We start from the raw sequence: 10,647 nt of genomic DNA on the forward strand, positions 1-10,647 counted from the left end.
CATGTTTTATTCTACTGTTATGAAGCCTGAGTGAAGAGCTCGCTGACGTATTGCCAGGTGCATTGGGGTGGAATGGGGAAGAATACATAAAACAATCAGAAAGTCTTAAAAATGTTGTCCGGCAATGGGAAAATACTAAAGGATTGTATAATAAACAATGTTATTAATGAAGGAACTCCTCTGTCTGCATAACGAGCAATGAATAAAAGCAACCCTTGGAAATCTGTTTGTCAATGGGTTAAAAAGGATGCAGAGGGAAAAGATAAAAAGCACATAACGAATCAGGAGACGCTTTCATTTGTGCAGGTGGCAAAGTGTAACAGTAACTTTGTGCCGGATCTCTGTGTACAGCACAACGCGAGAACAAAGATACAAAGGCAAACGGCCAAAACCAGGCTCTTGCTAGCAGGCAGGAAATCACAGTAAATCATGCAACAGCCAGATGGAGATTAAAGGAGCAAATTAGAGAATTAAAGCAACAAAGAGAGGGTGTGAGTAAATGAAATACCACCGTGTCTTGTCCTGTGCAGGAGTGGGAGAGTTTCATGCACAGAGCTGTTGGCAAGCTAAAGAGAAGGGACAGGTCAGATTGTTCAGAACACAGTCTCCAATCCCGTCTTCCCCCACCTCTGATGTTTTTTTCTTTCTCTTAAACTTATTTGTAGCTACAGTTTATGCATCTGTTCCCTCTCCGCTCACCTTGCTGGCTGATTTACTTCTGTGGGTTTTGGAAATGCTCAGACAAATTCCTGCCTTTCTAAACTTCTTTAATGAGTACCCACTTGGCTTATCTATTCCTATGGTCTTACATGATTTCTCTCACCTTACAGTATTTTTGTGTAAGGACGGGGAAGAGGGAATCCTTCAAGTTCTTTCCTCTGTAGCATGATACAGCCTACAGAACTGTTACTGCTTTATTTTGTTATTTCAAATACAGAAAAAAACCCACCTGTGTTAATTTGACTAACTTTTAGATTTGGGGAATGTGTGTTTTGTTTGCAAAGGCTTCTCTTGTCTCAACCCCGGCTTTCCCCACTTCCTCTGTTTTTAAAGAAAAGCTCATAGGTCTGGTTTTGCAAAGAGTTAAAGAGGAAGGGGAGGAGAGAATAAATCATTTGATGTGAATGGTAACACCTATTGTGTGGCACTCAGCCCTGTAAAACCACAATGCTTCATTTGTAAAAATACAGTGTCATCCAAAATAAGAAATCAGGTGCAAATAAAAATAAAATAAAATAATAATTAACAAAGTACCAAAATGCTAAAAATAAAAGTGCTTAAGTAAGTCCAGTAAAACTAATGATTTTAACTCTTTTAAAATCCTAAGGTCAAACATGTAATATGCTTTTCAAGCAATAAAATATAGAATGACTTTCAAGCAGCAAAACGGTAACTATTGTTTTTTTTAAATCCTCGCATAACTATTAAACTCTCATCCCTTTTTCTATATAGCAGTACTCACAAGGTAAGAGCAATCTAAATTGCATTGTCAATTAAATTAGTACAATTAAAGGGGCAAAGGAATTAATATAAAAATGAATGAACTTTGATTGAAAGATTTAAATAAAGGGTCACCTGCCTAATCAATTGTTTTATTTTTTGTTTGTTTTCTAGCATGCATTGTTTTCATTCATTTGTCCTGTAAGTGGAGCAACATTTGTCTTGTCCTATACATGTGTTATATGTTTGTGTGTGTCACATAATTATTTTGCTGCTTCCTCTTGCAACAATATCATCCGCAAACCTGTCTGCCAGAAAGAGTTTCACAATCACTCTTCCCTCTTCCATGGGCGAGTGAAATGGGCACTGTTATTGTCTAGCCTACCCCCTGTATGATAATAACTTGTACCTGGCCATGGGTACTTCAGAGGAGCGCTTCGAGCTCTAAATAAGCTGATGAAGCTGCCACAAGAGGCTGATCTGAAATGTCACCCAGCCAAGGCGCGTCTGCTCACTCAGTTTCATTTTAGAAATTACCTTGTCTAGAGACAAACAGACACCATCTCAACAGCAGGGAGACCTACATTTGCATTCACCTTTGCCTGTCCGCGTATCTGCCTTAAAATCTATTCTAGGCCTTATGGGCTACAGCAGAAGTGTTATACCTGCCTCAGTCAAAGTGGTGCTGGACACACAAAGGCAGTTGCTGTTATGAAAAAAAACCTTTAACTTCTGTGGTAGTTCTGGTCCTGCCAAACCTTTCCATCAGGAGGTTACTCCCAACAAAACAGCGCTATTGCTTTTTTGTGTACGCTCGACTCAGCCCACTACGCAACGCTCTGCTGTGGTGTGTGCACTGAAACGCCTCGCTTCGCCTCATCTGCAGTTGCTTTTCCTATCTAATTCAACAGGGCTCTGTAACACCCTGGCAGAATTCCTCCCTTTCTGGAGGAAAACGAAGGAGAAAGAAGGAAATGTCCCTCCAAGAACTGAGTTTTTCATTTTCAACATCAAAAGTTTTTGTTGGAAAAATTTGAGCCAGTGACAGCAGTGGCTGCATTTCGACGGGAGCTGGTTGCAGATGGCCTGAGACTATTTCTCAGGGTAGGAAATCAAACCTGCACCTCCCAGACTCAGGGCTCTGTTCCCAGCTCTGTTACAAAACCTCCCTCGCAGACCTTGGCCGACAGTTTCCAAAGTGGCCCGTAATTTATGTTCACCTGCTCTAGGGGTGCTGCCACTGGCAGAAGAGGTAGATGTTTGTTGTGATGGATGTAAATAGACTTGGAAGGATAAGATTTTCATCAGTAAACATTAATCAACGTCGATTTCACCAGACACACCCAACCCAATGAATAGATATTTGCATCAAAATCACAAAATTTTCCAATAGGCTTAGTAAGAAAAATGCTGGTTGAGAATTTATTAGAGTTTGATTTTAGGCTCTTTGCTTTGCATATTCTGACAGGTCATGTTGACAATTTGTGCTTTAACAGTTAGAAAACTTTAACTTTTTGAATCTCAGCATCTTCTGCCATTACATCATTATGGCCCTCCGTTATTTCCCACAACTGTGAAAATTTAAATGGATAAAAATAGAAAAAAATGCTAAAAAATAATGATTTCTATTATCCATTGAAATAAAAAAAGGTAAAAATAAAATTCAGCGAACCCTAGATATAAAAAGATGCGTTATCGAGAATTGTGCTGCCTGATTTCACCCCTAGGGGGTCACTGTAAGACTAAGCAGGCCCACCCACTAGAATTAAAATTTCCCCCATCAAAATAAATTTAAAAATCTCCAAAGAACTTGGTCTCTGGTTTGTTTTATTCAGTGCAACAAAATAAAGGGGAAGCAAATCCGGCTGGCAGCCCAGAGCCCCTGGAAGGGGACAGTGGCTGCAGAGAGGGGCAGACACAAGCAGAAAGGGTGTTATTGAGTGTGGTACGGCCATTGCATGGGTGGGGGATCAGGAGAGGAACTGCATGAGGAGGAGCCCAGCGAGGGCTGGGATGAGGAACCCAACTGGGCCCCGTGCTGTGCCAGGTGCTTTGCATTTGAGAGTTAGATCCGTACTGACCCCTGCAAAGGACCCCGAAGCGTCTGTTATATGTGCACAGACAGCCTCAGTAGCGCAGCCCTTCATGGTCATCGATGTGGCTGTTCCACCTGTGTGGGAAGGAAAAGCAGGTGATGAGTGTCAGGGAGCAAATCCACCCCTTGACAGGTTTGGGACACAGTTGCCCCTCCTGCCTCTCCTCTGCTCCTCAGAGCTCATTCCAGGTCTCTCACAGCCTCCATCTCCCCATCTCCTCTGCTCTCCACAGCCTGTCTAGCCCTGGATCGGAGCAGGCCTATTAGCCACAACATTCACTTAGCAAAGCAGCAGCTCACTGTTGGTGTTAGCAGTGGGATCTCTAAGAGGTTTTTGTGGCACCATGATGGGACTCTGCAATCTAGGTTCAGTTCCCAGCTCTGCCACAGTCTTCCTGTGTGACCTTAGGCACGTCTCCTTGTGTCTCTGTGCCTCAGTTTCACCATCTGTGAAATGGGTAAAATGCTTCTTCTGCCTGTTTGGATTGCAAGCTCTTTGACTCAAGAACTGCCACTATGAACTTGTTCAGTGCCTGGCACAACAAGGGTCTCCCATTTCTGTCTGGGTCTGTGCAGCACCTGGCCCCAGGGGATGCACTGCTACAGAATGGGAACAGAATTGCTAGGCAGCAGTTCTGCAGAAAAGGACCTAGGGGTTACAGTAGACGAGAAGCTGGATATGAGTCAACAGTGTGCCCTTGTTGCCAAGAAGGCTAACGGCATTTTGGGCTGTATAAGTAGGGGCATTGCCAGCAGATCGAGGGACGTGATCATGGTGAGGCCTCATCTGTAGTACTGTGTCCAGTTTTGGGCCCCACACTACAAGAAGGATGTGGAAAAATTGGAAAGAGTCCAGCAGAGGGCAACAAAAATGATTAGGGGTCTGGAGCACATGAGTTATGAGAAGAGGCTGAGGGAACTGGGATTGTTTAGTCTCCAGAAGAGAAGAATGAGGGGGGATTTGATAGCTGCTTTCAACTACCTGAAAGGGGGTTCCAAAGAGGATGGATCTAGACTGTTCTCAGTGATAGCAGATGACAGAACAAGGAGTAACTGTCTCAAGTTGCAGTGACGGAGGTTTAGATTGGATATTAGGAAAAACTTTTTCACTAGGAAGGTGGTGAAGAACTGGAATGGGTTACGGAGGGAGGTGGTGGAATCTTCTTCCTTGGAGGTTTTTAAGGTCAGGCTTGACAAAGCCCTGGCTGGGATGATTTAGTTGGGGATTGGTCCTGCTTTGAGCAGGGGGTTGGACTAGATGACCTCCTGAGGTCCCTTCCAACCCGGATATTCTGCGATTCTATGATCCCAATACTCAGACATGCCCTACCACAAAGAGTTTACAGATTAAACTCTAAGTGGGCAAAAGGTGGGCATGGAAGCAGAGACAAAGAAAGGGGAAGCAACTGGACCAACCTCACAGAGGAGATGGCACTGGAAATAGGACCCAGGTGTCCTGATGTCCAGCTGATATCTTTACCCAGCAGACCCCGCAGCCTCCTGTCCTAGGGTAGGAGTTTGGGACAGATGTGAAACCTGGGGTCCAAAGGCCTGAACTGAACCATGTGCCAGCCAGGAATGGACTCTGGGAACAAGAAGTGGTAAGTGGTTTTCCCCGGGGAATCTCTAGGGTGAGGTTAATGCACATTCCCCAGCCCTGGTTACTCCAGAAACAGCTCTGCAAAGCTACACTGGGAAGGGGGCACCTTTGTCTGCTGATCCCCTGGGACATGAGGCCAAGACGAAAGGTCCAAGTTGTAGGAAGGAACGACTGAGCTAGTCATCAGAGCTCTGAGACTGTTATTAACTTGTAACAACAATGAAACCCCAATCGTTGGGATTGACCCTAGCAGAGCCCAAGGCTGGAGGTGGGGTGACTTCAGGGAAAGTTTCCAGCTTACAGGTCCTTTCATTGTTTTCAATCATTGGTTTCTCTGCAATGCTCTCTCCTTCAGCATGAAGGTGCTTGCTTAGGAAGCACTGTGGGGTAGCTCACAGCTGTGGGCCATGACACTGTTGCACTGCTGGCCCGTTAGGCAGTCTGGCTTGCTGGGGCTATCACAGTGTTGGCAGGGGACTGTGTAGCCTTAAAGAACTCCCCTGTAGTGGGGCGGTCACCCCGCTCAGGGAAAGAAGGGGTTAAAAGCAGCCCTTAGGGAGAGCTGCGGCTGGGAGCCAATTGGAGAGGGCCTGGAGGCAGCCAATCAGGGCCAGGTTGGGCCCTATAAAAGGCTGCAGGGCCAGAAGACAGTCAGTCTCTCTCCAGCCTTAGAGAGGGAAGGACTGGCTGTCTGCTAGCAGAAGGGGCACCTGGGACAGAGCAGTGCTGGGGAAGGGCAGGAGGAGCTAGGCAGCTCCAACCTGGCAGACTCCCAGGCCGAGGCCTTGCCTCCAAGGTCTCAAGAAGGTACTAGGGCTGCAGAGGGGCAGCCCGGGGTAGGAAAAGGCAGCTGGTCCAGCCCCCTGACTGATGATGAATGGCCATTTCAGACTGGTTTGCCCCTGAGGGAAGGGGCGAGATGAAGACTGGCAGTGGGTCACTGAGGTGAGGTGGGCTTAGGGAATTGGGGTTCCCCAGAGAGGGGCGGACCCCTGAGTGTGGGGCAATGCTGCGGGGAAGTACCCAAGAGAAGGGACACCATGGATAGGAAGGGACGCGGGGCCTGAAGTGAAGCACGGTGGGGATTTGGAAGAAGCAGGCGACGGCAGGAGAGGCACCGGCCAGTGGAGGGTGCCCCAGAGCTGGAACTGAGCTAATTCCCAGGTGTAACCAGCAGGAGTCTCGCCTCGCTACACCGCTGGTCAGCAGGGTTAAAGACACAGGTGTCCCCCCAAGGGAAGTGAGTGCGGAGGAGCCAGGAGCCCAGCGTGGGAGCCCTGAGGAACCCTGGCAGGGGAACACAGGTGCAGTTTCCTTGAACTGTGAACAACAAAGGAAAAATAACCCAAAAATAAATGAAGGGAAGTTACCCATTGTTACAGTCCCAGCAACCTCAATGCATCGGGTCTCAGCTCCAGTACAATATATGATCTCTTCATTGCATTGAGCATAGAGCACAGCGATGCAGGCTGGGCAGCTCCGGCCGTTGGGTTTGGTGTCGGCCGGGGGCACTGGGAAGAAGTGGAGCAAACGCAGTCAGCTCGGGGGACGAGCCCCAGGAGGGGTCGGGGCAGGGAGAGCAGCTGGGGGCTGAACAGCTCAGCCCTGGGTGCCCCCTTCAGGGGGAGCTGTAGCTCTGGGGACGCCGGGGGCAGCAGGGGCCGGGGAGAGGTTTGCAGCAGGGAGCCCTGGACCTCGCCCTGGGTGGGGTCAGCTGGGTTCACACCTGGTGGGAGGCTAGAGCCCCACCCACTAAACTCCACCCACCCAGCCAGGGGCTCAGCATTATTCCATGGGGCACCCCCTGCAGGGCGGGAGGACCAGTCTCAGGAAATTATACTGGGGCAGGTTCCAGGCAGCTGGAGGTGCAGGGAATGGGGGAGGAGAGGCAGAGCTGGGGATAGGTACCTGTAACGGTGGTGGTTCTGCAGGCGTCTCCCACACAGCAGGCGATGCCCTGCTTCATTGTCACTCCATTCCCAAAATTCATAGTGAGGGGTCCAACTTTACAACTTCCTGATGTCATACAGCCCTTGACAATGCCCTGTTGCTTCATTCCCGCTGCATAGGAGAAGATGTAGATTTATTCCCCTTCCACTCCCACCCCATCAATGCCCTCTGCACAGTGACGGCCCTGTGCCATTATCCTACCTCTACCCATGGGGAAACTAAGGCATGGAAAAGGAGAAGGAAATTCTGAAGGAACTCAAATATAAAATTGCAGAGCTACTCACTGTGGTATGTAACCAATTGCTTAAACCAGCCTCTGGACCAAATGGCAGAGGGTAGCTAATGTAATGGTGATTTTTAAAAGAGGCTCTAGAACGGTAGTGCCAGAACTAGAGGGGGTCAGAGCCCTCCCAATTTTTAAAGTGGAGGGACGTGGCACATACACTTTTCACTAGGGTAGATCTTGCCTCCTTCCCCTCCTCTTCCCCCCGAGGCCCCACCCTCCGACCAGGCCAGCACCCTGGTGGAGCCCAGCCAGGGAGCCCAGGCAGTTTGAGGAGCAGTGCAGACCCTCCACCTGCCCATAGTGCAGGGGCCCCAAGAGGAGTTCCTGGCCTGTCACCCTGCCTCCCAGTCTCCCCACGTGGCCCAGGGCAGGTGGAGATGGAGGGTCCATGACTCTGCGCCGGCTCCCCACATCTGACCATGTGGGTCTCTCCAACCTGACTCTGGCCAGGGGGAAGCCTCAAAGCCACCACCTGGCATGGTAAGGGTCATAGGGGCAGCTGTGGGGAGCCTCCCTCTGCCTTGGTGTGGGGCCCAGGGAATGAGGACATGGGTTGGGGGCTGCTCTCAGCCCTACCTCACTCTGGGTGGGGGTGGAAGGCTCCTCAGCTCTGCTCCAGCTTCTGGCTTGTCTGGAAGCAGGGCCTCTAGGGGAAAAGGGGGGTGGGCCCTTGCGGGGGAGGGGTTGGGGTAGGACCTCAGGGGGCAGGGCCTCAAGAGGCAGGGGCCCCAGGGCCTCCCACTTTTGGGAGAGCTCTGGTGCCCTTGCTCCAGAGCCAATCCTGGCAATACAAGACGGTAAGTCTGAATTCAGTACCAGGAACATTGGATGAAGCTATAGTAAAGAACAGAATTATCTGAAAAATAGATGAGTACAATATGTTGGGGAAGAGTCAACATGGCTTTTGTAAAGGAAAATCACGCCTCACCAATCTATTAGAATTCTTTGTTGGGGTTGTGACACGACACCCCCTATTCATCATGGGGGCATGATTATGACATAATTATGATGCAATTTGTACAAGATGAGTCATATTAGGAGTTATTGGAAAAGTCAGGATTTGCTGAATGTGATTATTTTTTGGGCATGTGTCGTTTTGTATCTGAAGTTATGAATATTGATTATGTACCTGTATTTCATATGTGCTTACTCTGTGTAACACCCACAGCTAGCCTTTCAAATACAACAATGGAGAAGCTCGACAGTGCTGATGGCCCATCAGCAAAGACAATTTGAATGTAAGAGCTTAGCCTTCCTGTTAAGGTTTCAGCAAGCCTGTAAATAATGGCTGCCATGACTCAGCAAGGGCATGTGACCAGATCACATGACACTGAACTCTATTTTGGGTACCTGTATTTTTCAGCAAACTGGGCTGGGAATGGAATTTGAAACAAAGGGTTCCTGACATATATTAAAGCTATATAAGGTGGAGTGTGAAATCCCACCTTATATAGCTTTGAATGAAGAGGGAAAAACAATAACAGAAAATGTGGAAATGGCAGAGGTGCTTAATGACTTCTTTGTTTCGGTTTTCACCAAGAAGGTTGGTGGCGTTTGGATGCCTAATATAGGGAATGCCAGTGAAAATGTGGTAGGTTCAGATGCTGAAATAGGGAAAGAACAAGTTAAAAATTACTTGGACAAGTTAGATGTCTTCAAGTCACCAGGGCCCGAGGAAATGCATCCTAGAATACTCAAGGAACTGACTGAGGAGATATCTGAGACATTAGCTATTATCTTTGAAAAGTCATGGAAAACAGGGGCGATTCCAGAAGACTGGAAAAGAGCACATATAGTGCTTATCTATAAAAAGGGAAATAAGGGCAATCCAGGCAATTACACATCAGTCAACTTAACTTCTGTACCAGGTAAGATAATGGAGCAAATAATTAAGGAATCAATTTGCAAACACCTAGAAGCTAATAAGGTGATAAGTAACAGTCAGCATGGATTTTTCAAGAACAAATCATGTCAAACCAACCTGATAGCTTTCTTTGACAGGGTAACAAGCCTTGTGGATAGGGGGAAGCGGTAGATGTGGTATATCTTGACTTTAGTAAGGCTTTTGATACAGTCTCGAATGACCTTCTCATAAACAAACTAGGGAAATACAACCTAGATGGAGCTATTATAAGGTGGGTGCATAACTGGTTGGATAACCATTCCCAGAGAGTAGTTATCAATGGTTCACAGTCATGCTGGAAGGGCATAATGAGTGGGGTCCCGCAGGGATCAGTTCTGGGTCCGGTTCTGTTCAATATCTTCAGCAATGATTTAGAGTATGGCATAGAGAGTACACTTATTAAGTTTGTGGATGATACCAAGCTGGGAGGGTTGCAAGTGCTTTGGAGGATAGGATTAAAATTCAAAATGATCTGGACAAACTGGAGAAATAGTCTGAGGTAAATAGGATGAAATTCAGTAAGGATAAATGCAAAGTACTCCACTTAGGAAGGAACAATCAATTGCACACATACAAAATGGGAAATGACTGCCTAGGAAGGAGTACTACAGAAAGGGATCTAGTGGTCATACTGGACCACAAGCTAAAAATGAGTCAACAGTGTAACGCTGTTGCAAAAAAAAAAAAGCGAACATCATTCTGGGATGTATTAGCAGGAGTGTTGAAAGCAAGACATGAGAAGTAATTATTCCGCTCTACTCCACGCTGCTTAGGCCTCAACTGGAGTGTTGTGTCCAGTTCTGGGCGCCACATTTCAGGAGAGATGAGAACAAATTGGAGAAGGTCCAGATAAGAGCAACAAAAATGATCAAAGGTCTAGAAAACATGACCTATGAAGGAAGGCTGAAAGAATTGGGTTTGTTTGGTTTGGAAAAGAGAAGACTGAGAGGGGACATGATAACAGTTTTCAAGTACCCAAAGGGTTATCACAAGGAGGACGGAGAAAAAATACTATCCTTCACCTCTGAGGACAGGAGAAGAAGCATTGGGCTTAAATTGCAGCAAGGGCGGTTTAGGTTGGACATTAGGAAAAACTTCCTAACTGTCAGGGTGGCTAAGCACTGGAATAAATTGCCTAGGGAGGTGGTGGAATCTCCATCATTGAGGATTTTTAAGAGCAGGTTGGACTAACACCTGTCAGGGATGGTCTAGATGATACTGGTCCTGCCATGAGTGCAGGGGACTGGAGTTGATGACCTCTCGAGATCCCTTCCAGTCCTATGATTCTTTGATCATCTAGGGGGCCTCCCTTCCCACCTGAGAGAACTCCTGGAAACACCTGAGAAGCAAAGACTGAACTGTGGGAAGTGCTG

At 47.4% G+C, this 10,647-nt stretch overlaps 1 protein-coding gene across 1 annotated transcript in view; it reads right to left on the bottom strand.

The window, feature by feature from the left end:
* Positions 1 to 3,567: 3,567 nt before the first annotated feature.
* Positions 3,568 to 10,647, bottom strand: part of LOC112113012 (phospholipase A2 inhibitor subunit gamma B-like) — a 15,008-nt gene continuing 7,928 nt past the window's right edge. Inside the window, exons 3-6 of the mRNA XM_029914060.1 lie at positions 7,044 to 7,196; positions 6,506 to 6,646; positions 5,016 to 5,040; positions 3,568 to 3,610 (exon numbers count right to left, since the gene is read on the bottom strand). Coding sequence (XP_029769920.1) covers positions 3,568 to 3,610; positions 5,016 to 5,040; positions 6,506 to 6,646; positions 7,044 to 7,196 — 362 coding nt within the window. The remainder of the gene's footprint in view (positions 3,611 to 5,015; positions 5,041 to 6,505; positions 6,647 to 7,043; positions 7,197 to 10,647) is intronic.

This window comes from Terrapene carolina, unplaced genomic scaffold (genome assembly GCF_002925995.2).
Source record: "Terrapene carolina triunguis isolate 2854851 unplaced genomic scaffold, T_m_triunguis-2.0 Scaffold29372, whole genome shotgun sequence".
NCBI classification, from domain to species: domain Eukaryota; kingdom Metazoa; phylum Chordata; order Testudines; family Emydidae; genus Terrapene; species Terrapene triunguis.